This window comes from Ctenopharyngodon idella, chromosome 7 (assembly GCF_019924925.1).
Source record: "Ctenopharyngodon idella isolate HZGC_01 chromosome 7, HZGC01, whole genome shotgun sequence".
NCBI lineage: Eukaryota > Metazoa > Chordata > Actinopteri > Cypriniformes > Xenocyprididae > Ctenopharyngodon > Ctenopharyngodon idella.
Window position 1 is genome coordinate 22,451,370 of NC_067226.1, and position 27,966 is coordinate 22,479,335.

At 36.4% G+C, this 27,966-nt stretch overlaps 2 protein-coding genes across 6 annotated transcripts in view; one reads left to right on the top strand and one right to left on the bottom strand.

Annotated features, from left to right (window-relative positions):
• Positions 1-3,854, top strand: part of plcb3 (phospholipase C, beta 3 (phosphatidylinositol-specific)) — a 63,629-nt gene extending 59,775 nt beyond the window's left edge. For all 4 annotated transcript variants that reach the window (XM_051900585.1, XM_051900584.1, XM_051900587.1 and 1 more), the window contains exon 34: positions 604-3,854. In XM_051900585.1, coding sequence (XP_051756545.1) covers positions 604-888 — 285 coding nt within the window. In that variant the 3' untranslated portion in view covers positions 889-3,854. The remainder of the gene's footprint in view (positions 1-603) is intronic.
• Positions 3,855-8,740: 4,886 nt separating this feature from the next.
• Positions 8,741-27,966, bottom strand: part of slc8a4b (solute carrier family 8 member 4b) — a 71,428-nt gene continuing 52,202 nt past the window's right edge. For both annotated transcript variants that reach the window (XM_051900594.1, XM_051900593.1), the window contains 5 exons: positions 18,891-18,997; positions 17,166-17,290; positions 16,856-16,955; positions 15,195-15,467; positions 8,741-13,533 (listed from right to left, as the gene is read on the bottom strand). In XM_051900594.1, the coding sequence (XP_051756554.1) occupies positions 13,154-13,533; positions 15,195-15,467; positions 16,856-16,955; positions 17,166-17,290; positions 18,891-18,997 (985 nt within the window). In that variant the 3' untranslated portion in view covers positions 8,741-13,153. The remainder of the gene's footprint in view (positions 13,534-15,194; positions 15,468-16,855; positions 16,956-17,165; positions 17,291-18,890; positions 18,998-27,966) is intronic.

Consider the following 27,966-nt stretch of genomic DNA (forward strand, 5'->3'; position numbering starts at 1 on the left):
TTTTATTTTAGTTACATTTTTGGGTGAACTATCCTTTTAAACGGTCAAATACAAAGTTATATGCCCGTCAAGCTGTAATCGCTGCTCGATAATGGCAAGTATTCGGGTGAACATAGTCGGTTATGTCTTAAACAGCTAGTGGGAAATCGAATATATATATACCAATATATTGGATCCATACATTCAGTCTTAAAGTGACAGCAGCCTAATATACCTGCTTCTGTCAGTGTCCTTAATTTTATCAAACAAAAGAGAAAGTAACTCACTGCTCTTGACTAAGTAACTTTTGTAGCTTTAAAAAGAATCAGTATATTTATTCAGTGTTTTATTTTTATATTTGATTATTTAATTTCTGTAGAGATCTGTGAAATGTGTTTTTAAAAAATGTTATCTTAACAACCTTTTTTTTCCCCAGTAAAAATAACTTTATTGTGATGTACATTGTTATCATGAAATAAAATTGCTCATATTATGACATAAAAACCCTAGTTGGTCATATCACCCAACCTTTTTGTTATCTCATAATAACGTTAATGAGCTTAGATATTTTTTTTCCTCCTTATTTCATGTGGAATGGCACTCTAAGTCCTAATTTCTTTGCAGAATCAGGCCCGTCTGACACGCGAGTGTGAGGCGGAGCTGAAGCTCTTACCAGAGGAGATCTCTCACTTCATGCAGGAGCTTGAGAGCAAAGGCTCTCGTAAAGACACCCTGATCGGTCAGGCCAATGACAGCCCCAGCTCTGGCCCCTCCTCCAACTGCAGCACACCCCCTTACTCCTCCCCCAACCACAGCTGGAGCAACATGGGCAATATCTCACTGCTGGAATCCTCCTCAACCTCAAACACTCCCGTCAAGTCAGAGGCGGATACTACAGGAGTATACTAGTGATACTACATTTTGTTTTATTTGACTTTCCTATCACTCTCTCCAATCCATTTCTGTCCACAGTGGATTTTAAGAATAGACATAGTATTACTAAAAATTGTATGCATTTTTGAGGATTTTTTAAACCTGCATACTCTTTGCCACTCTCTGAATCAAATCTGATGTCTTTTTTTTTCTTTTTCTTTTTTTAATCAAAGTTTTAATCCAGAAACAAAGTGGATTTTATCTAGCTTTAATGACGTGGGCTCTCATACATACTAATGCCTGTACGTAAGACACCTGTGGAAAACAGAGGGATGGGGTTCTCTATTTATTTCTGTTGTATATTGTGCACTTTGCAGCTTTACGTGTAGTTACATGAGTCGTCCTGAAGGTGGCAGTGTAAATTTGGCAGTAAAGAATTCTGAGGATGTGATGCTAACGCTAGGCTAATGCTTAATCTGGTGGTATGGGTTTACATAATAATGCACAGATGGACTATTGCTTACCCACCCCCCAAAAACAGATTTCATTTCATTCATTTTACCACTGCATCCAAAACATCCTGTCATGTGAATGTTTATCTGGTCCTAAATTCACTCTCAGAAAAAAAAAAAAAATCTGCAAAGATTGTACCAATAAGGGAACAAAAGCTTGTCACAAAGGGACAACTTTGTATCTTATTTATCCCGTAAAGGTGTATATTATTGCATTAAAGTAGTAATATATATACCATTAAAGTATTACAATGAATCCTTTAGGGTTAAATAAGGTACAAATTTGTCCATTTAAGGGTGCCGCCCCAGTGGCTAGCTGTTGTACCTCTAAAGTTACAATTTTTGCACTTTTTTTTTTTTTTGTTTATTTGTTTATGTCCTATGACACTTAAATGTTTAAGTGCCTCAAATCTACATATACAGTACTTCTCTTGAACTCTTTCACCCAGATAATTCGTGTAATCCCACTCGCTCTCTCTCCCGTACCTCCCCCGTATCTGTCTCCCTGTCGGTTGGCTTAATCTAATCCCGACTCTGTGAGATGTGGGATCACTGCCAATTACACACTGTCTGAAATCCAGTGATGTCCAGGAAACTTCATGGGCCATCCCTTGTATTTTTGTCCAACCTCAGACGAATCCGCTCACGAATCCCGTCTTAGATCCCCCCCTCTTGCTTTATCAAGGTCTGTACAGAATCAGCCATAACATGTTGCATAATAAAAAGCATATAAGCATATTTTTTTTTATGTGAGATTGAAGCAAGACTTTTACAGCTTAGCTCCGATCACCGCAATCCAGGGCTTTTTTTAATCCATTAGAATGCATGATGGTTGGATTTTGCTTTCTCGTACTGTAATCTGGTCTCCTTCCTCTTCCTGTTTACTTTCATAACTTTGGTCAGTTTATGGGTTCTCTGTCCATTTGCCTATCTTCCTTTCACTCTCTTTGTGTCTCTCAGGGCTCCGATGCTCAAAATTAAGAGAGTTGGAGTTGACGTACATGCATTCAGTGCTAGCGTGCATCATTCACATGACAGTGTGCTCTATGATCTCGATCAAAGCACTTTGAGAAAGACACTTATCTTACAGCACTTATGACTACCAAACAATTACATTTGCTGAGTGAGTAACATAATATGCAACATGTGCATTACGTTTCTTCTCCATGCGTTGATTAAAATTTATTTCCTACAGTTATTTACAAAGTGTGTGTGTTTGTATGCGTGAGATAAGGGCTGGCTGCGAGAATGGACACTGCACAGTAGAGTTTAGAAGGCCAGAAGGCAAAAGGGCTGAAGTGAGATGGACAACACCAATGAGAAGCGAGCATCGAGGGTTTGTTTATATGACTCAGCCCGTTCGCATGTTAAGTCAATAGCTTTATGTACCCGTATAAGCAGGGATAAATGGTACTTGCATGTAAACATTTCCTCTCTTCATGTCTCATTATCTTTGGAGAGGGTCATAAGTGTTGTACATACTACCAGGAAATATTAATGTGTGCATTTCAGTCGAAACCACATGAGTTTATATCGATCTACATATAATTCATTCCATTTTAGAGGTAAATGAATTCTACTACTGACTAGAGGAGAAGTCGTGAGTGACGTCTGTCTTTTTGCTTGTCTTAGGCTGATCTAGTGTTCCAGTAACACAGACACACTCTACAGTCGTCCTAAGCACCATTCAGCTGTCTCTTACTGCCTGTTTGTTGTTTTATTTTTCTGAGGTACAAGTGTTTTATTGAGAAACACCTTAATACTTTATGGCCTGTAATTTTATTATTTTTAAATTGTAGACACTTTATGATTGTCATATTCCTTTCAGTGGCATGATTCTGTATTGTGCCTGTGTAATATTGCGTTATGGTTCTCTTATGTTTATAGACGGTAGTAATGGTTGAATGGCACTACTTTATCATTTAAAAACCTTTTTTTTTCTTTTTTTTTTTTTTTAAATCATGGGATTTAAAACCCCACTTTTTATTGTCTTAAAATGGGACAAAAATTCAGGTTGTTCTTCTGTTTTTTATTTTAATTTTTAGCACCTTTTATTTTAAAAATGCTTTGCAAATCATGTCCTGTAAATTGAGTTCATTAGCATGCTAATTTCAGTCTATAATCAGACGTCCTCAGGGGATGAGCCAGGCTGGTCCATCACACTTGTGGGCCCAAACTGAGTGATGCTTTGTGTGTACTGAAATCTGTGAGGACTGCAGTCAGACTTTAAGGGACAAAACATGCTTAACCAAGGGCTAACTTCTGCTCGGCCTCAGTTACAGCTTTATCCAAGTACGTATCTCATAGTTTCTCTCTGCGTCTGTCTCTTTATCAGCTTCCTACTGAAACACTCTTTTGTTAACACTGTATGTAGATATTGTACTGGTCTGCCTTGTTTAAAGGGAAAATTATTACTCTGGATGTAATTTTTATTGCCTCGATAAATAATATAACTGTACATTCAATAAATGCAGAACATTGTCAAACATGTCTTGCCTGTTGCTTCCCTTTTTCAGTTCTACTTTTAAAGTATGAGAATGTGTTTTCAGATTGTGAAATGGTTTAGTTCTTTTGTGAAGGACAGAATACGTGACATGATGAAGGTGTGTGAGACATCCTCAACATCCTTTTTTTTTTTGCTAAATATGAGTGTGAAACTTTGAGGGCTGGTAGTCCTCACACCCTCTACAACATCACAAAGACTCGTCCCGATCGGCCTGAAAGGGGCGCTACAGCGGTGAAAAGTACAAAATGACTCATAACTCCTAAACCATTAGGTGTAGGCTCAAGTGTTTTGGAATTGTTTGACAAAATGCATGCAAGTTGAAATTTTGATTCACTGCCCCTAATGGCCGCCAAAACGTTTGGACCACTTTTACTGAAATGGCTATAACTTGGCACATATATATAAGCACTCATTCTGTGGTCGTGTGAAAAAGGGCTCGGTGACTGACCACTTGGTGGTGCTGTAACAGGAAAAAACTTAAAAATCGCTATAACTACTCAATTCTTAGTCTGATTGACTTGAAAATTGGCATGCAGTGTCTTTGTCCAAGGTGCCAAGACTGCCTTTGAGGACATTCGCGTATCTCGAAAAACGCAGCTGGTGACGGCCAATGAAGTTTGAGCAGCTATCAGGGGTTAAAGGGTTAGTTCACCCAAAAATGAAAATAATGTAATTTATTACTCACCCTCATGTCGTTCTACACCCGTAAGACTTTCGTTCATCTTCAGAACACAAATTAAGATATTTTTGATGAAATCCGATGGCTCAGTGAGGCCCTTTATTGAGAGCAAAGCCACCGAACCTCTCAAGATTCATAAAGGTACTAAAAACATATTTAAAACAGTTCATGTGAGTTCAGTGGTTCTACCTTAATATTATAAAGCGACAAGAATGCTTTTTGTGCGCCAAAAAAAAAAAATAATAAATTAACGACTTTTCAACAATATCTAGTGCACTGTAAACCCGAATAAGTTGTCAAAACTCAAAAAATTTGAGGTAATCAGTTACATTAACATCCTCAACATCCTTTTTTTTTTTTTGCTAAATATGAGTGTGTGAAACTTTGAGGGCTGGTAGTCCTCACACCCTCTACAACGTCACAAAGACTCGCCCCAATCGGCCTGAAAGGGGCGCTACAGCGGTGAAAAGTACGAAATGGCTCTTAACTCCTAAACCATTAGGTGTAGGCTCAAGTGTTTTGGAATTGTTTGACAAAATGCATGCAAGTTGAAATTTTGATTCACTGTCCCTAAGGGCCGCCAAAACGTTTGGACCACTTTTACTGAATATAATATATATAAACTGAATATAATATAATATAAATTTTTTAAGTAATGAAATTAAAATTTTAAGCAAGCAGAACTGGCAGATTTCAATGTTGTACTCAAACATATTAATTCATACATTAAACTTAACATTATCATGTAACCTCAACTTTATATTTTTAGTAGTGGAAATTTAGCTAGCTAAATTCAGCAAATGCTAATTGGTAACACAATGCCCCCCCCCCCACCCTAGAGGCCTGTGAGAAATTAGAAAGAAATCAGCCACCGTGGGCGCCTTCACATTTTTCTCGCGCATAAATGATTGTAATTTTTTTTGGCACACGCCCACAACATTTTTTTTTTTTTTTGGTCCCCATGAGAAAAAACAACTTATAAATCATATTAAGTGATGTTTTTTCTTTTCAAAATGTAGCAAGTCTTCTGTGATGGGTAGGTTTAGGGTTAGATCCCTCATCTGCACACCAACATGCACAACATCCATAAAGCATCCTGATGTTGAATATTATCATTCAGCATTGCTGTACAGTCTGCTTATAAATAGATGCTAGTCATATGACATTGCTTTGAAGAGTTAATACTTTCTCAGTTGTCTTCTGATGGTTGAAAGACATCTGTGAAACATGATTTTTAGAATAACCTTTGTTCCATTTTTGACTAGTTGCTACAGTTTTCCCACAGAGTTTGAGATGGAAGAGGGGATTTGTCTCCTTTTTAGAGCAACTGTTCAAAAAATGTACAATAACTGTGAGGCTTATGAAAGCTTCTCAGAACTGAATGCAATTCTTAAGATCCTTCAACAGCTTCTAAGTACAAAAGCCTCTCCTGCCTTTATTTGAAGATGGCGACAGAAAAAAAAAAAAGCCTGTTTCCTTTGATTTACAGCTGGGATTGCTTTGCAAGGCGTGTTTTTGTGATGGGACAGTGATGTTGCAAAAATGCTCCATTTCTGATTTCAGCTTAGCATCAAACAATCTAGGTGACTGAAAAATACAATCCTCTGCAATCTCATTAAATATTAGGATATCAATTTACTTGGATTATTTGGATACATGTTAGTTGATGCTATGAAGGTTATTACTAGGGTAAAAATAATAAAAACATTTAAAAATCAGAATTAGAATAAAGCAAATACATGAAAGTGTGTCGAGCTTTAATTTCCATAGTTGACACAGTGGGAGACCACCATTGCAAACACTTCTATTTAACTTTTTTCTAATTTAATACAACAATATTAATTACGAATGAGCTTAGCAATTTGAGTGAACTTAAAAAATTTACATGAATTGCATATTGTCTTTGTATCTCTTTTTGGCTTTACTCAAGGCATACTCAAAATGCATAAACTCCACAAGTTTGTGTCAAACAAGGTGAGGATCATGCATAATTTGAGAATGATCCAAAGACCGTCTTGTGCTTCAATGGAAGCAAGAACATCTAACCATTTGTACAAAACTTATTTGCTTAGAACAGAATCTGTTTGGTCATAATGCTTTTTTAGCGTTTAAATTTTTAAATCTTTCAAATTAGGTTTAAATTAGATTTTAAACCCCAGTTTTGGTCTCAGTTGTGGTATGTAACAATGCATTGAACAATCCAATTCATTATATTTGAAGCACATAACCTGCACATTCAAATTCTCTCACAGCCTCTCAATGGCCTCAGCAGCCAGTCAATCTTTAATTAGATTTCCCAGTAATTTCCCATTCATTCATTTTTCTTTTCTGAACTCTTCACATTCTTACTCTTTCTTATCTCCTGCCTTTGTATTTCGAGCACAAAGCTTTTCTCCTCTCTCCTTTTCTGTTTTGTTCCCTAGTGAGCATCTGCTTCCGCCTCATTCTTTCTGCTCTCGTTCTGTCATTTCTTTCTTTCCAGTGGACAGGTCCATGAGCGCTAGTCAGAGCGTAGAGCCGGCGCTCGAATGTAATGCCTGACATCCATCAACTCAGTTTACAGAGGAATATGTACATCCCACTCTTCTTGCTCACTTGTAGCACCTCATACATCCAATCTGCATTTTTGTATCTCAATTGAACAAGTTCATCTAAGCAATATCACATGAAAAATCTTGTTGTTGTTCTGGAAATGACCGTATCTGTTATTCAGCTATATCTGCTTGTTAAGTCTGACGTCATGCGTCATTTTTTCCTGGGTCCAAATAACAAATGGTGCTAATATACATTCACGGTGTGCTGTACTGAAAAATCATGACCCTCCAATCATCTCAATACTGAAAGCTTAGTTGGCCAGACAGTGATTCATTTTTTTCTGAATCATTAAAATATTAGTGTCTAGGACACTGTGAGCTTGGAAACTGTAGAAGACTGACAATATGAGTTTTTAAATGCAAGATATGTTATAAAGGAATAGTGCCCATAAACTGCTCATGGTATTCTTACTTGAAATGGAGTAGAGGCTTGAAACAGTATTCATCATGACTTAACAAGTGAATGGTACTGATATTCAGACCAACAGCATAATTGATTGTGATATTGAGTAGCTTTTACAATATATACAGTATCAGATCAATTATTTCCAGTTAGTATATTTTTCTTCACCAGTGAAGAGCAATATACAGTAGTGGCATTTAGCTTAAATTTGTCTTATTAAACAAACAAGTTCACTTGGTTGAGTGAAGGATTCAATGACTCTTTCAAATTAGTTGTTGACAAATGAAAGTCAAGTCAATTAAACATGAAGCAACCATATTTGAAGCAGAAACCTGATAGAATGGTGTAAAGTAAGCAATAAGGTACTTGAGGCTGTGCTGTATCGTGAATAAGTCACGGCTGAAGGGCATTGTTAGGCACGACGCAAAGCTTATTGCTTTTATAAAATGGTTACCACACAATACAGATATTAAAGCCAAAAATATGTATCAATGCAACTTTTATGAAGTAAACTTTCACTAAAGCCTTCCTTCCACCGTAAAAAATAGTCCTTGACCGTGAACAGCAACAGAAATTACATTATTACGCCATTAGATGGCGGCAAAGACTGTCTTTATGAGTGTGTCAGTCAGTAGCGAAGACTTTTACATTGAAAAGACTGAATTGTTGTGAACACGGAACAAGACGCAACTGACAAATGCTTTGACTAGCGCTGTCAGTCACGGGAAAACCCCTTAACTGTTAAAAGGACAGGATAATACATCAGACATTTGAACAGATTTTTTTATTATGAACATTTGACTGACCTTCAGGAAAATGCTAAATCTGAATGCAGGTAATAAACTCGCTCTCACAGCTCTTTCTCACAGTACTCTTCTACATGATACAGTAAGCTTCAATGAACAATATCAATTGAGAACATACAGTTTACGTTGCTAAGAATGGTTGCTAAGGGTGTTGTGTAGTGATACACAGAACCATTGGGTGAAGCGGTCATAGCCGTGTTTTATCGTGAATAAAACAGCTATTGACCAATCAGAATCAAGGACAGGAACTAACCGTTTTATAAATCAAATTAAATTGTTTAAATAAAGTGAAAAGCCTCAAAAAAATGGTTGAGAATGTTCTTTGGCTGAAGTGAATCTAAAGTTTTATGCACAAATAAAAATCATCCACTCCTTAATAAGACATAAGTGATTCAATATGTAGTGTTTAATTCAGATTTTTTTAATAAAAGACATTTTAAAAAAAGATTTCAGGACAACAATTTCTAAAACACTTAACAAGGGCAAGAAAATGTTTCATGCATCAAATTATGAGACATGGGGAAAAAATTCAAATAGGAAGAATCCAACTCAAATCTGCCATATAAAAGGAAAAGAAAAGCACTTGGTGATTCACTCATTATGAGAAACAAAGACTGAGATATTAACAATGAAATCAATTAAACAATTAATGAAGGAATAATCAAAAAGACTAATGAACAGAAAGATCAGAGATGCATCACGCAAAGACCAGACAACACAGAACAGAGTCCAGCCAAGGGCAACACGCACAATGATACAGGATGACATGGTGGCTGCTTCCTCAGGGCACTTCATAGGAACTGTTAGCTTATCATATTAACCTCTTCTGTTAGTGTATCTTCTGTACACATGAACGTCGATGCTGTACCAGCACTATGCACAGAAGTCCAAGCATACACACAAATTCAAGAAATATAAATACATTTTAGCATTGCCTTGTTTCTTATTCTGTAACACAAAGGCAGTTAGCAGAATGGGTCAGAAACAGGAACCATACACTTATCTGTGTATCTTGATTTGCAGCTTTAGTGTTTTTGTCTCCCTGCTAAATATTTGAACACTCAGGACACACTTGGAAATGTATGAATGTCATTGCATTAGCTAACAAATATCAAAAGTGGCGATGTAACAGAAGTAGCGACAGATCTTTTTTCTGTATTGTGACATAAATCTGAATGAAACGGTTTATCGAAAAAGAAAAACGTAGGACGCGATGAAATCACAAGGTCAACATTAAAAAAAAAAGAAACATGACTTTACTTCATAAAACAATAGAAATACCGCTTATGAAACATGAACATGTTAGAAAAGCTCTAGCATCATTTGTATGCAATTGTCACTGTTTGAAATCGTATTTAATGTAATGACATTCCTAAGTTTTTAAGGGTCAAATACCATAGTTATTGAATAGTATTAAATAGCCTGTTTTGCACGTGTTTGACACTTAAACATGCACTGAAACATCTGCATCACAAAACTGATTAAGACACAAATACACACTCTCTCTTGCAGAGTTAAAATGCTATAAACACACAATAATCTTTACATGCAATTTCATCAGGTATGTGTGTGATTGTGTAGTTGGGGAAGTGTTTACATTCCCCATCTCTCTCTTTCTCTTCTCTCTGGCCAAGCTGCTTAATCCAATTACAATGACTGTTTTTCAGTGTGACATTTGGGATTGCACTTCAATTCATTTGCGCTTCAAGAGTAACCTGGCAGAGAGAGAGAAAACGGTGATCCTATAAAGCGATTATGTGCACTCTTCGGCTGTATGTCAGTCTGATGTGGGATTCATTACTGATGATAGTTGATCCTTTTGTGACCGCATGGGCTGGCATGATGATTAATGATCATCAATTCAATCAAATCAATTACACGAACATAACTGATATCAATATGATTATCTTTTCAGTAACCACATTATAAAAAGCAAAATCTTTTTAGTTCAGTTGAAACCCCGTCTAAACTTAGGTTACTATAAGAAGTTAAGTTGGTTTATTCATTGATTTAAGCCTTAAATAGACTTAAATGAGATGGTGTTACACATATACAGCAACACCCACACACACACACACACACACACAGATTCGTCACTGGGCCCAGACAAGACAATGACTCTCTGGGCGGGTCGCCTAGCAACAAGATAATACTAAAAATACTCTGGGTGCACATTCTCTCACTCCTAATACTGTACTAGTCTGAGGATAGAAGCTACTTGTGAGAGCTAAATATCTACGCTACTGCTAAATCGGTCTCATTCATTCTTTTTCTGTGCTCTCCATCATTCAGCGTGCCAAAGCCGATGTCTCCCACCCTCCGACCATCTCCCTAAATGTCTCACAGAATAATTACACAGCAGTCAGAAACAGATAGACAGTGAACACTGAAACAGTGACAACTGAAAATTCACTGTGACAGACATAATAAAACAACCAATACTGATAAATAAAAGTACTTGCGTTTGTTGCAAGTACGTATATTCATTTCTCATGCACCCTCATTTCATTCTAAACCCATATTTTAAATCCAGAAATCATAAAAAAGCACTATAAAAGTAGATATGGTGACTTGTGTGCTATATTCCATTAATTCCGAAGGCACACTAAGACTAGGTGAGGAACAGACTGAAAATGTCCCCTTCCACCAAATGGTTTCATGTGTATTTACTCTTATGACTTATATGGACTACTTTTGTAGTGCTTTTATGGTGCATTTTAGTCCTTTTTGGATCTTGACAGCACCTGCCCTTATAAAAAAAAATTTATTCAAGTGTGCATTTTACATACTTTTTTAACAAAAAAAACAAAACAAAAAAAAGTATACTCATTTCAGTCACATACTTTTTATGTATACTGATGTATACTTAAAGGGATAGTTCAACCAAAAATGAAAATTCTGTCAACATTTACTCATGTCAGTAACCAAACAGTTGATGATCCCCTTTGACTTCCATAGTATTTTTTCCATAACATGGAAGTCAGTGGGGTCCATCAACTGTTTGCTTACTCACATTCTTCAAAATATCTTCTTTTGTGTTCAGCAGAAGAAATAAATTCATACAGGTTTAGAATAACTTGAGGGTAAGTATATGACAAAATTTTCATTTTAAGGTGAACTATCCCTTTAAGTATACCTAAGTATGATGTTAAGTTCACTTGAAGAAAACAAGTATACTTGCAGTACTCATTTAAAAAAATAAAAAAAAAAATAAAATAAAACTTAACATTTGGGCTAGAAGTTTATAGCTAGTAAACTAACTGTATAAAATGACTTCACTTGTAGTATAGTTGAAATAAAAAAGAAAAATTTAGATGTGAAATAGTTTTGTATACTTAACAGTATACTTTATAAACTGAAAAGTGGGCTAATTTAGTGAAATAGTATACTTATAAGTATATACTATACTTACTAAATTTTCTGTATTTACAAAACTTTTATGTATAGGTCAATGTCAGCTTTTGTTGTTCAGAAAAGAGCAGCATGAACATTCTGCTAAACATCTATTTTTATGTTCACATTTATTTTCCACAGATCATATGGGTTTGGAATGACAAGAGGGTGAGTAAATGCTCAGAATTGTAATTTTTTTGTGAACAAAGGGATACAGTGTTGTACACAGTCAATAAGAGCATTTGTCACCATGTCAAATGTCACATCATGTTAACCGGCTAGTGTTTCCTATGGAACATTTGATGTCAAGGAGTGTGACCATCATGGGATAAGACAAATACAGATAGATACAGACAGCTAATTACATCAATTACTTGGTTTGTTATTTCAAGAGAACATCAGCTGAGCTGTTTATTCTTGGTTGGGTGTTCTCTCTCTCTCTCTCTCTCTCTCTCTCTCTCTCTCTCTCTCACACTCACACAGACACATTATATACATATTTAAATTAGAATTGTTTTGAATTATATTCAGCACCGTCACTGTCAATATTTTCCGATTGCTCTTCCGTCCTCTGTGGGATTATTCCAGTCCATTTTCCACACTTTTTTGAGTTTCATTCCTTTTTTGCTATTTGACTTCCCAATAATGTCAGCCTTCATTTATGATTAGTTATTAACTCGACATGCTTTTCTGTCCGATTCTTATTTAGTATTTAGTCCTGAAACATGCTTTTCTTCTTACACAAGCAATAGTAAGTCCATTCTGCTTGTTCAGTCTGCTCTTAATAACTGAAAGTTCATTTTTGATCATTCTGTTCATTTAAATGTCTTTTAAAATATTATCATTACATTTACATGAGAGTAATACTGACACTCAAAAAAAAGTCCAAAAAAGTAAACCCCTTCATTCAGTAACCGAAAGCTCGGATTGGCTCAAATAGGGGTACAAAAAAATGAGTCAGTGGTTACAGGTTTGGAAAAAGTTAAGACAGCACTGAGAGACGGATACAAGTGTAAGGCAAGGGAACAAGGAATGATGTGTAAGATACTGCATTCAAACTAATTTAAAGGAACAGTTTATCCAAAAAAAAAAAGACAAAACTGTTATTTATGTACCTTCATATCGCTCCCAAAAAAGGTAAATATCTTTCAAAAAAAAAAAAAAAAAAGTAAATAAATAAAAATAAACCACATTTTGTATTCTATGGAAAGCTGTGAATGATGACAATTTTTTTATTTTGGGTGAGCTATCCCTTTAAGAAAGAAAATGGAAAATTACAAAAACTGACTTATCAGACTTAATAAAAGTTAAGATAAATATCTAATAAATACAAAAAAAAAAAAAATGCTCCTTCACTGGCCATTTTCATATTCCTTTCAAAGCTTAAATAATATGAGGCCTTGCTGCCTCAGAATCCAGGGATGTGGCAGTATGTTTCCAGTGAGGACAACAGGATGTACATCAGCCAGAGGGAAATGAAAAGTAAGGACGTCAATATCTTGCAAGTCCGTGGACCGCCGAGCTCTCCTCCAGCCACTGAGGGGCGCCGACGATACAACAGCACGCTGACAACCACCACAGCCATAGCAGTGAAGAGTGTGACAGAGAAGGCCAGAGAGCCCGGCTCGACTTGGAAAGATTTGCCTTTGGTACGCCAGTATACAGCAGCTATGGTCCACGCCACACCGATGCCCAGGAAAACATTGACAGCATTGCTGCCCGTCACATTACCAATGGAGGCATCAGCATACTGGTCTTGGATGGCAGCAACCTTACTGGCAAAAGTGTCTGTGCAAAGGAGAGATAGAATTAAATTATGATCAGACTAATATAATTACAATTTGAACTGCAAGATCTTGTTATTGAATAAAAAAAAAAAGAGAATAGGATTTGGCTGAAAATTTAAGTGGGAAGTATTAGAAAGAGAGGTGAAATAGAGTGAAAGGGGGGAGGAGAGAGAAAAAAGGAAGAGAAAGTAAAAGGAGGAAGAGAGAAAAAAAAAGAGAGGGTTCAGGTGAGTGCACTGGAAAGAATCAAAGAAAAAACAAACAGATTGATACACCAGCTGCAAACACATAATCATGGTTTTGTCATATGATTCCCAAATGACTCCTGCTTTTGAATCGCTCTCGCAGTAATTTGATATCACATGGCGATCGGTCTGCGCAGCGCCGATGCATCTCGAACAAGCCTTTTAGCTGTGTCCCAATTCAGGGATATTTGAAGGCTGCAAACGTCATCAAATCAGTCTCATTTAAGAAAAGTGCCCGTAATAAATTTACTCTTTTTTTCTTTATAACTTTGCACCGCATGGCAACAGTCACGTGTTTCATGTTTATTCTGACACCTTCAGTTCCACTAATGCTCACAAATCTGTATTTTTATAACAGTTAAAGCTCTTGTCATGTAGTCGCAATGTTATATTGTGTCATGTTTATCAAAATAAAACTGATATAAAATGTATAGGCCCCACTTCAAATGGTATTTAAATAGTATAGGCTTATGTTGAACTTTATTCTTGTACAAACAGACGCTGTATTAAGCAGTACATAAAGTATTGAATGAAGACATCTCTGAAATGTCTGTGTATTTGACAAATATTGCATTTAATTCACTTCATCTTTGATAAAACAGTCACTACAGGAATGCAAGCGGCAACTCTCGCCAATCATTTACATGCAGCCGAAATTGAACACATCTATTGCTTCTTGTTTCATCAGTTCTGTTTCCTCATTGGTTTATTGGTTCATTGTGTTTAGGTGTTTCTTGTTAGTCATATATATATATATATATATATATATATATATATATATATATATATATATATATATATATATATATATATATATATATATATATATATATATATATATATATATATATAGCCATCATGTTCCCATTGTGTTTTGTCTAGCTTTGTTTGTAACCCGTTGTTGGTGAGTTGAGTCGAGTAAGTTTTGTATTTGTTCACGTTTTGTTTAAAGGGGACCTGTTATACCCCTTTTCACAAGATGTAATATAAGTCTCTGGTGACCCCAGAATGTGTCTGTGAATTTTCAGCTTAAAAAACCCCACAGATAATTTTTGGGTGTGAGCTAAAACACGCCGTTTTTGTGTGTCCCTTTAAATGCAAATGAGCTGCTGCTCCCAAAATGACGATTGTCAGTAATGGCGTTCAGCCTTACATTGTTCAAACCTGAGTCGGACACTGATGGAGAGACTCAGGAAGACGTTACAACTTTTAGAATGCAACTGGACATTTCTGAATGGTTAGTGGATAACTCGGATTACTCACCTACAGTGGACCTTCATTACATTATGTGCTTTTGCCATTTTTATTTTGTGTTTTTAATATTTTACTTTGCTTTAATTTAATAACATCACTGGCGATGGAGCTCCTGAATTATGATTTTATTATTAGATATTTTAAGAAGTAATACTACACTTACCTGGGACAGATGTCCCCAAGGCTACAAAGACCACGGCGGTGACTGAATCCTTCAGACCAATAGTGCACCCAAAGTGGGAAGCGAGATCTCCTGTGACTGCCGTCAACACACCAATCAGAAAGATGGACACAATGAAGCACGCCCATCCGTTCCAGTACTCTGTAGGCGGGACGAACGCAAACAGAACCTTCCAGAAGACTGTGAGGAAGTGCATGATATAATCAAAGCAGGATGGAAGACGCTCTTCACCACTCTCCTCCTCATTGTCATCACCTGAGAGGTCAAAGAAAGATGAGTAGTATATGTTAGTGGGCATAAGAGAGTTAAAGCTGTATCAAAATGTGCCTCGTAAAAGAACATCTCTTTTGGTCACTTTTTGTTGAAAGATTTAGCAGCCAACTGTTTCTGACAGCAGCCACAGTAAATCATTAAATGATTTCATAATGCTTTGTGTGTAAATGACGCTTTTGTATGGAAAATGTTTTCCTATGCAATGCCGTTAGCCAATCATAACAGTGGCTGTTTACTGACAGGCCTTAAAGAAGCTGCTCCTTAAAAAAATGGATAATTTCAGACAGAGAGTCTGAATTAGGGTTAAAAATAATAATTTTTGCAAATATGTGATAATATATAATTTTTTTTTTTATTTGTGCAAAATACTTTATTAAAGGTGCAATGTGTAAAATTTGGGAGGATATATTGACAGAAATGCAATATAATATACATAACTATGTTTTCAGTGGTGTATAAAGACCTTACATAATGAACCGTTATGTTTTTATTACCTTAGAAAGAGCCATTTCTATGTCCCGCGGGTCCCCTTACATGTTAAGTCGCTATTTTGCGCCGCATGTTTCTACAGCAGCCCTAAACGGACAAACTGCTCTACAGAGCGCACTATGTCGTTCTGCTTCTAAATCTTTTGTGTTTTAGAGGCAGCTTGCATCGTCACTACATTGAATACACACAAAGAAGAAGTAATAGTAGTCATCTGGTTTATTAGAAGCAGAGACCGTTCTTTGTTAGAAGAAGAAACTTCATTGCTTGACTGGCTAACGTACTCTCTGCTGTCTCAGATGACGACATCTTTGTCTTGTGTTGGCCAGACGGCCACCATAGCTTCTCTATTTTGCTTCGAAAGTTTGCAGTCCGCAACCTCACCGCTACATGCCGCTAATATTTACACACAGCACCTTTAACATGATGAATGAAGCTCAAGGAACATTAAAAAAATATATTATTAAAAATAAAAAAAACTGTTTTCTATTTCAAGGCATTTTAAAATGTAGTATTTTTTTTGTGATGGCAAAGCTGTATTTTTAGCATCATTACTCAATACAGTCCTCAATGTCACATGATCCTTCAGAAATCATTCTAATATGCTGATTTGGTGCTAAAGAAACATTTCTTCTTCTTATTATTATTATTAATGTCGAAAACAGTTTTGCTGCTTAATATTTATGTGGAAAACGTGATTTTTTTCATGACATTGATGAATAGAAAGTTCAACAGAACAGCATTTATTTGAAACATAAATATTTTGTAACATTATAAATGTATTTTGACCAATTTAACATGTCCTTGCACATTAATTCATATTGGTGCCTCAATGATGCCCATGTGACAAAATGTAAAGGATAAACAAACAGGAAGTAGCTTACCTGCGCTTACAGTAACAGCACTAACAAACTGCTCTCTCCAGCTACTGCTGCCGACTACCAGAGCCAGGTTAGTCTTCTTAATCAGTTTATCCACCGTATTCTACACACACACACACACACACACACACACAAAAAAAAATATTTATATTGTTATATTTTGAACTGTTACATAAAAGCAATATCACGCTCGGCTGTGGTGGTACTGCTTAAATATTACATACACATTAATCACCATGAATTGCTAAATAACTATTACTTGTAACTCATTTTGCATTGTTGCTTAACTTAAGAGTGATTAAGGCAGTTCTACCTTAAACTCATAGGACTCTTCAATCACCACCTCCAATCTGGTATGTTCTCCCAGACTAGGACATCCCATTTTAGCTACTTCCTCTTCCTCTGCCCCAATCTCTGGTTTATTTTCATTAGAGTCCCCTACAGTGCACACATAAACAAAGTAGACAAAGAAAAACAGTATATTTGAAACATATTCCTTATATTTGTCCAGCTAGTTGAATGTAGACATTAAATCTCAAGAAATTATTCAGAGCGAACAAAAATGAGCAGTATAACAGTGACTGATGGCTGGATGGAAAGATAAACTTCTCAATTTCTGAAACTGACAAGCAGGAAATTTCATAAATCTTAAGAGTCATTGTGCTAATTGAATTGTAAAATAAGGAAGGGTCATTGCCAGAGAAGGCTGTATAAATAATGTAGATAATAGTGATCGCCTCCAGTCACACTGCTAACACGAGGTGATATAGAGACAGCCAATTTTTTCCTGAGGTAACAAACATCACAGCCTGCAGGTATTAGTGTCTAATACTTTACTGTAAACATATTTCCTACAGTACACATTATTTACTAAGCCAGGGATATGAAATGATAAAGACAGAGAGAGAGAAAGAAATCATTTCATTCACTCCATTAAAAAGCTTAAAAGAGCATTATGTAATCGCTGAACGCTCAATTCGTCCGCTTCTGTTTTTTAATTTAGTCTTTTTCCTTTCTTTTATCTGTAACCTTTCATCTTTCAACACTTTGTTCATGTTCTCCTCATTAAATGACCCCCACAATCATTTTTTTTTTGTAGCTTTGACAGCACTGCTAATTTGCAAGCTTTATTTTTTTTTATTGTCTGAGAATGTGCAGCAGAAAGTGGCACAAAAGCACGGCTGCTGGTGTAAATAAAGCAGGAGACATTCAGCTGTTTCCGTCTGCTGTGCTCCAATGGCTAATTAGCAAGCAGTCTCTTATTACTATTATACATCCGATTAGCAAAAGTGTGAAATTGTGAGAATAATGGATGGTAAATTGAAGATCCACACACACAAATGTTGTCCACAAACTTAAAAAAAAAAACTTAACCTTTACTAAAGACTAATTTGACCAATTTTGGTATTCTTTATTATGGATGAAATTATTTTTTGAACATTTTTATACTTTTGCTACTTTTGCAGAGGGCAAGAATTAGATATTTTTGTACTTCTATATTTATTTGAACATCTTTCAGAGAATTATTATTATTATTCCAAGCCAACACTCAAACTTTCCTTTTCTAAGTAAAAAAATACACTAGTGAATTGCATGAACTTCGTCGAATTTTATTCCATTTTAATCCTTTTAAAATTCAAATTCGAACTGCAATTCTATGTCAGGTTTGCTACCTCACTTAAAGGTGCAGTAAGCGAATTCTGAGAAACGCTGTTGAAAGTGGATCAGACCGAGCACCAAAACACACTTGTAGCCAATCAGAAGTAAGGGGCGTATACACTCATGAGGGGGGAGGTGGCTGTGTTGCATAGCATGTTTAGTGAATTTGGGGGCGGAGCTATCAAGATAAGGGCGTGATCCTGTTGGGTAGGGGCGTGTTTGTTTTGGTGATTTCAAATAACAACAGCATAAAACTCAATTCAAGTACAGAAATTGAATTGAAATTTCAAAGACCTTTCAATTCAGCTCTGAATATTGCATAACTCTAACATTCAGACATGTAAGAGTATACGTGTACACACATATTTACACAAATTACCATGTTTTTGTCCAATCTCGAGTAGCACTGGCTCTCCTAACTCAATGCAGAAGGTCTTGTTCTTTTCATACTCTTCATCATCTATAATCTTCACTTCAATTGTTTTCCTGTAGAGAGAGAAAAACAGACACTAAGCTCAAAAACATTGTCATTCCTTTAAACACATTTACATAATTTCTATTTTAATTACTCTAAATCACATACACATGCTGTGAAACTATGACTCCAAACAATAAGAATTTCAGTTTAATGAACTCATGTGCATTCATCTGTAATTCACGCCGGGATTTGCATAACTCTGACATATAGTAAACAAGTACACACCCAAAATACATCATGCCATGCATTAATAATGACGTTTTGTAGTGCCAACGTAAATGCCAATGGGGTGGAAACTAAGTACAGGATTGAAAATAATTGCTTTATAGTTAATAAACAAATTGAGAACATCATACTCCCAGAGAGAGATATTGCAGCAGCGCTCTCCTCAAACAACAACCTTGAGCTATAATAAGAACTGCACAATAGCTTAACAAGTACTGAAACTGGTTCACCAATATCCTCAAAATCCATGATATTCATATTTGTGTGCCATGGTATTTTTTTGAAGTATTTTGAAGTAGCACATAACTGGTCAAAAGTTTGGTTTTGGTAAGATTTTTTTGATCTTTATAAAAGAAGTATTTAAAATAACTTTTTTATTTTTAATATATTTAAAATGCAATTGATTCCTGTGATGCAAAGCTGAATTTAGACATTACTCCAGTCTTCAATGTCACATGATCCTTCAGAAATCATTAAAATATGCTGATTTGGTGCTCATTTCTTATTATTATTAACGTTGTGCTGCCTAATATTTCTGTGGAAAACACACACACACAAAAAAAAAAAAAGAAATTCAGGATTCTTTGATGAATAGAAAGTTCAAAGGAACAATTTATTTGAATTAGCAAGCTTTTGTAACTTTATAAATGTCACTTTTGATCAATTTAATGCATAGTTTCTGGAAATAATAATAATAATAATAATAATAATAATAATAATAATAATAATATGATAACTATTTAATAAACTGTGCATATACAAACAACAAATCTGTAGTGAATTTATTTATGAAACATCCGTGAACCATTTACCTGGTGCACAATACATTTTGCAACTTGATTTTTGAGCTGTAAACAAGGTTTTGTCAAATAAAAAATAAAAAAAGCAAAAGAAAATGCTACATTACATATTAGAGAATATGCAGAAGTCTACCTAAGTCTGCTTATTACAGTACCATAGTTGTTTTGGTAAGGGATATGAATTCTGAAACAAACTGAAAAGGAAGGAGAGAGAGGAAGAGGGATATATTATTTATTAAGATATTATATATTTATTCTTTTTAGAGTCTCAATAGTACACACAAACCATTTATTTGTGTGTATATGGATAAGCGAGAGGTCACAAACCCCTGTGTCGACCTCAAGAAGAACAGACTATTATTGTGGCTGTAATACCTCAGTTTCCCACTTTCACTACCCACTGACTTCATCATACAAGCATTCATCTTTGTTCAGTCAAAACTGACAGATACATTAAATTAAAGCAGGCTTAATCAATAGCCTTTATCTTCTTCTGTGTGAGGAACAGAGAGAGAGAAAGACAGAGACAAAGGGAGCGAATACATTTTTTAAAGAGGATGAAAAAGTCTTCTGTTGACGTTGGGATTTTCTGCTCAACAAAGAGACGTACATTTCTAAAGTGTATAAGCACACTGCACACACTCAGAAGAAAATGTTCTGAATCCAAAAGTATTACAGATTATAAGTGCCTCTTCTGTTTAATTTTCCTTCCCAGTGCAGCAATTTCAACACTTTTCCTCTCCTCGTGTTTCTCTCAATCCGATCAACCTTTAGCTTAGATTATTCATGAGCTGAGATTCAAGCTTCTCCTCAGAGGACTGAGAAAATTAATTTGAATTCTTCTTGTCTCTCATCACCTTTCTCTGGCCTCCTGCTTTCAACTTCCTGCTCTCCTCTTAACTTTTGTACCAACATACACTTGCGTTCCCGCATTTACCATCTACCTCTCCTCCTACTAGTACATTTCCCCATGCCCTCCATCCCATTCCCTCCTCTTTCCCTCACTTCGTTGTGCTCTAATTAGATTTTTTTGTGTTATTGAGCTGAATCCAGCATGCAGCTCAATTAAGATCTTGTCAGCTATGTGTTTTATTGCATTTACCTGCTGCTTCTCCCTCACACACACATTACTCTTTAATATTGTAAAAGAGTAAGCAAGAAGGGAGCTGAAGATGGAGAAGAGGTAAAGAAACAACGGAAGGACAGAAAGTAAGAGAGAGTAGGGGATTCTCTAAGATTGATTTGCGCCGTTGATAATGCTGTTTATTTACCCATGCCGTCTGTGTTGTTTTAACACCCAGTTCTCTAAATGACTTATGCAAATCGGGTAACAGTGCATGACCAAAACATCTGTGCTAAAAACCACCTTTCAGGTGCTTTCTGAGTGCTAAGTTGTGTAGGATGCAGCAGATTACCTTGATCTGGTGTACTTTACAGGTACTGAACAGCATCACTCCACCACAAGCACCTGAAATGGCTCTTTTCATGTAGAAAGCGTTTACATTTGGCAGAAGCTTTTATCCAAATCAACTTACATTGCTTTTGAGGTATACATTTTACCCAGTTCATCCATTTTCTGGGAGTCGAACCCATGTCCTTGGCATTGCTAGTGCCATGCGCCACTGTTTAAGCTACAGGAACGTATGGATATTGTATATTTTGATGAATTACTGCTTCTATGATGATTAATGCACATTTACCACCTGCTTTCAGCACACGTTCATAACACAATGTCAGTTGTGACAGGCAATCCATATGTCCATATAAGCCTAATTTGCAGAGAAATGATGTGTTTGTGCTGAAAAGAATGACAATTACTTAATTTAAATATTCAAGGTGCGACACTGACTATACTAGCACATTTAACGCCTGCTTAAGCTGGATTTTGGGTGCTTCATTACTATCAAGTCCACAATATGCAAATTTAGGCAATTTGATGAGAACAAAACTTGAAGTGAATTGAGCTGGATAATGAAACTATTGTTTTCTGATAAGCTGACTTTGAAGTTGTTTCATAATTGATGAACTTTGCAACATTGATGCATTTATTGAACTTAAAGGGTTAGTTAACTCAAAAATGAAAATAATGTCATTTATTACTTACCCTCATGTCGTTCCACACCCGTAAGACCTTCGTCCATCTTCGGAACACAAGTTAAGATATTTTTCATAAAATCCGATGGCTCAGTGAGGCCTGCATTGCCAGCAAGACAATTAACACTTTCAATGCCCAGAAAGCTACTAAAAACTTATTTAAAACAGTTCAAGTGACTACAGTGGTTCAATCTTAAATGTTATGAAGTGATTAGAATACTTTTTCTGTGCCAAAAATAATTTAAAAAAATAACGACTTTATGACAACTAGTGATGGGCGATTTTAAAACACTGTTTCCTGAAGCTTTTGAATCAGGGATTCGGAGCGCCAAAGTCACATGATTTCAGTAAACGAGGCTTCGTTACGCAACAAGTGTTTCGAAATTTCAATGGTTCACCACTGGGGGGTGTGACTTTGGCAGTTTGATACGCACTCCGAACCACTGATTCAAAACAAAAGGTTTGTGAAGCTTCGAAGCTTCATGAAGCAGTGTTTTGATATCGCCCATCACTAGATATTGTCATAAAGTCATTATTTTGTTTTTTTTGGCGCACAAAAAGTATTCTCGTCGCTTCATAACATTAAGGTTTTAGTAGCTTTCTGGGCATTGAAAGTGTTAATTGTCTTGCTGGCAATTCTGGCCTCACTGAGCCATCGGATTTTATGAAAAATGTCTTGCGGGTGTGGAACGACATGAGGGTGAGTAATTAATGACAGAATTTTAATTTTTGGGTGAACTAACCCTTTAACTGAATCAACACTGAAATGACTTGAGCTGAATAATGAGACTATCTTCTGTAGAGCTGCTTTGAATTTGTTTCATAACTGATGAATTTTGCAACATTCTCACTGTTATTTTCTTCATTTGCTGGTGCTAAGGCTGTTTTGAAACAATCTGTATTGTAAAAAGCACTAAAAATAAATGTGATTTTACTTATGATTGTTATTAATCACACATCATATAACACAAGATACAGTATTTATGCTGCATGTCATACAGACAAGCTAGTATTAATATTTGAAACAGAACATGTCTCTCCCTCTCTGTCTTTCATTGATTTTCTCTTATTGGTTCTTTAATAGACATATCGTAGAAACTCTGTTACAACTTTATTGCAATTATTGATCAAAAGCCAGGAACACACCAAGCCGACGGTCGGCCGTCTGGCAGTTTTTGTTCGTCGGCCAATTAAGTTTTTTCCGCACCGTCGGCTGAAGTTGGTCCTCGTCAGCTTTTTTTCGGCTGATTAGACATGTTGAATCAGCGTCGGAGCTCGTCGGTCAGTCGGGCCGTCTGATCATTCTGATTGGCTGTTCGGCTACTGCCACCTGCTGGTACGGAAAGGCACTACTTCTTACACAGGTGCAGAACCAATGTGCTACTTGGCCGTCGGGTCTCAAGCGTCGGTTTGGTGTGTCAGGCCAACTTTGGACCCAGACGCTGCAGACATGAGCCAACCCCGCAGTCTGCTTTCGTCGCCACTAGTTCGTCGGCGTCGGCTTGGTGTGTTCTAGGCTAAAGAGCCTTACAACAGACTATAAATTGTCAAAAACTGTACAGCGCAACACAATTTTTGGCACTGAAATAACATATGCAAAAGTTAAATCACCCCAGAGAGTTTCATTTTGCCAAGGGTGTTGGCTATAAAAATGTATGTTGAGTGTTTTCTCCACTTCAACTCCATTTTGAAGCATTAATGAGCTCCTTCTCTAAGTGCAGGTCCTAAAACTCTCCACTTTCATTTTCTTGAGTGTTTTCATTTCTAAAGAAAGCCTCGAAGCATTAAATTAAACACAGAGAGGAGATTTATCTTAAATAATCACAGCCAGAATCACACAGTACCAATATTGGCAATACTGCACTGAAGGTACCTTCAGATAAAGACACCTGGTCATTATTCACACACACACACACACACACACACACACACACACACACACACACACACACACACACGTTAGGTTTCGGTATCTTTCTGTATCTTTGTTTCCACAGACATGATGATTTTCATACTGTACAAACTGTATATTCTATTCCATCACAGAGAACTTTCAGCATTTTTATATCGTCAAAAAACATCACTTAGTATGAGCTGTTTTCCTCATGGGGACCAAAAATGTCCCCACAAGGACAAGAATTTCAGAAATTGCCATCTTTGTGGGGAGATTTTGTCCCCATAACGTAAGTTTACCTGAACCACACACACACACACACACACACTAATCAGTTCCTATTCTTCCTAATGAAAATTCCACACTTAACTTCCAGTAGCTCTTGCTTATCATGATGATTAGCAGGTTGTGGTTGCTGATAATTAATAAGAGACAAGGACCGACATGTTCAGTACATTGAACTGTGTACATAGTTTAATTAATGCAACTCACACACGAACAGAAGCTGATTAATAAAGATAAATGCTACACACCAACCTATAATTACATGATCAGAGGAAAGGATTGATTGAATTTATCATTAGTATTAGCATTTCATTATTTAGGAACTCATTTGTACAGTTCCTTCATACAAAAGCCCAAACACATTTGCATGAAGAATAATGGAAAGACATTTAATCACTTACATAATTTAGTGATTAAATCACGCCACTGGTTGAACCAAAAGACACTATATATCGAACCGCTCAAATACAGCAATGTTTTGCAATTAACATTGAGCCACCATGTTTCCACTCTTCAGGAAATCAACTTATGAATAGCTTATTTATAGTTGTCTCTGCACATTTGCCTGGGATAGGAGAAAGTATTTTAACATCGAAAAAATTACACACTTCACCTTTAAGGGTGACAAAGCTGAGGGCAGATGTGATAGTCTGGGTCCAGAGAACCCTCCACAGGATAGTCATGGACATTTACAGTCATTATGTTACAGTCAACAAATTCCACAAATAGAGACCATAAAGAAAGGAGGACAAAGATAGTTCTTCCCAACAGATAAAAAGGATTAAATAAAAAGGATTTCAATGGCAGTCACTATGAGAAATATTGGCTTGACAGAATCAGTCAAAGAGTCAGAAGCAAAAGAAGGGAAATGTGGTGCAGCTTTTGTATGAACTGAAAAGAGTCAAACTGAAAAGGTTTGCTCACCACTGCAGAGTAGAGAAGAATACAGTGAAAATGTCTGAAGAAGAATGGCATTTACAAAAACTGATTTTTGTGGCCACGGTACCATTGTAATACCTTAGTAATGTTTGTAGTACATTGGAAAATCATGTAAATACTATTGTTTATGAATACATTAATCATTCTAATCATGGTATATGGGTCACACGTCCTGGTTTTGCTAAGTTAGATGCGTTCCTGGGTCAACATATTTCATTGATCAAAGAACAACATTTTGGATGTCACTCTAATTTGACATAACCATTTCAGTTCTTGAAGTCTCTGATGAGTTGAATCAGGTGTGTTTGATTAGGGAGACTATACAAAATATGCAGAGAACCACTGGCCTACATTAAATCTTTTCATCATATAAAGCGATCGTGTCTCTTCAGAAGACTTTGATTAAACGATTTGATTCATATGGGGTACTTTTACGTTGTTTTTTTTTTTTTTTTTTTTTTTTTTTTAGGGTGCGATGGGCGTTTTGGAGGGCCACAAATCTCTCAGGTTTCACTAAAAAACATTGTCAAGAAATGACAAGGGACATGTTTGTCACCATATTGTGAGAACGACCCATATATTAGCAACCATCTGATCCCATCACTGTATGGTACTTCTATGGCACTACGTAAAGAGCTCATGGCATTAGATACAATCAAATGCATGTAATTTCTTCCATGTAATCCATAATGCCTCAAATCAAAAACACTTCTGCAATGAATATTACATGGTAATGCAATCTACATTTCCACCATAGGGGGTGAGTGTGCATTGAGATGATTGTTTATTTAGAGACGAGTGATTTGATCACATCCTCTCATAATTACTTCCACTTAGGGCTGTCAATCGCATAAAAAAAAAAAGTTTTATGTGAAATATTGTTTACTAGAATGTCATTCGGCTCAGATGCAATTTTTACGAATTTTAAGTTTTATAAATAATGACACTTTAAATTGACATTCTTGTTTTAATTATATTCATTCTATTATTTGCGTTTGTTTTGCTTCAGTTGGACTTTGAGTTTTGCACTGTTCTCAGTTCAGTTTCCTGTGTTTTCTTTGTTCATGCTCTTCTGTTGCCATGGTTTTTGATTTGCCCTCATGTGCCTCACCTGTGTCTTGTTAATTACCTTGTTTAGTCCCGTGTGTTTCTCTCTGTGTATATATAGGGCTCATTTTCAGTTGTTCTTTGTCAATCTCAAAAAAAGTGGTTGTTCCGTTTCCTGTGTTTTTGTTTCCTGAGTTCTTGAGAAGAGTTATTTTGACTATGCTTCCATTAAAATAACTGCTTGCAAACAGATCCAGCACTTTTATTCCTGTTTTTATTGCAACCCTTTGCTGACAAATATGAGTTTGTTTGCATATGTACTTAAAGCGTAACTTTGCCGATTTCCAACCTGCTTTACATTGGTACAATGTCGGTACTATATGTTGATGAATGATATTTACTTGTTCTCCATGTTACCTAATCCAAGAAATTCACATTTAATAGTCAGCAAAAGTTCAACTTTTGACAGCTCCAGGGCTTTCGTGAAAACAAAGAAAGAAAACAAAACAGTTATTGTAAGCGTAGGTTTATCACTGAAAATGTTACTGTACTATGTCTACTCTTTGAACAGCATTATGGTAAAATGGAACACTATGGTTAAAGCTTTCTAAAACACTGTACTGAGGTCATCCAGTTTGAAATGTTGACTACAAACACTGAGGTTTTTCAGATTGACAGTCGCTGTGTTCTCTCCATATTTACGATCCTTCACTGGAAACCGAAAATAACTTGCTCCCGCTAAACGTTTACTTTTTGAGTTCTTGCAATCGGAAACAATACAAGTCGACGCCGTTATAACTAAAAGTTTGTTAAGAAGTATTTCCTACTAAAGCAGGGGTGTCCAATCCTGCACCTGGAGGGCAACCGTCCTGCAGAGTTTAGCTCCAACCCCAATTAAACACACCTGAACCAGCTAATCAAGGTCTACTATAGGCATACTAGAAACTTCTAGTCAGGTGTGTTGAGGCAAGTTGGAGATAAACTTTGCAAGACAGTGGCCCTCCAGGACCGAGTTTGGACACCCCTGTACTAAAGCAAGGCGGTATTTGACTCTGGTAAGCATATTCAGAGCAGACTGGTGGGAGTGGCTTTGGTCGGCAACATGCCCAGTGCATTATGCGTGTTGAAGTTTTCTTATACCTATTTGGCAAAAGGGAAGTTTTTCTCTGTTTTCTTTAGTCAGGTAGCTCTGCGTTTAGCCCCCTGACGTTCTACTGTATAGGTTTAGGTCACTGTCCTGGAAACACCCCCACCGTTTTAAGCATCTGTTTGTTCAGCAACATTTAACGTGTGCTTGAGAGAGAGACATGAGGTTGTGCAGCTTTATATATCATAGATGTGAAGCATCTAGGCAGAGCAATGGGACTGAGATATTCATCATTTATGAGTCGGTCTTGTTCTCCAAATTTCACCACCTGCTCCCCGCTCTAAACACACACATACACATAGCAGACACTGAAACCAGGGCAGAGCTGCTCAGGGCAGTCCACACACGTGCTCTCCTCCCTCATGATGAATAGTGACACATCTTGGGTGGAGTTATTGATCAAAAAGGGTCAGGAGTGTAGATTTAGGCAGTAGCATTCAGTCATAATTTAAATTGCATTAAAGTCTGTTTTCTGCTGTCACCCACGTGCTTTTCTATCTGGCGCTCCCTAGATAACAGCTTTCTAATTAAAGAACAATGACGAGC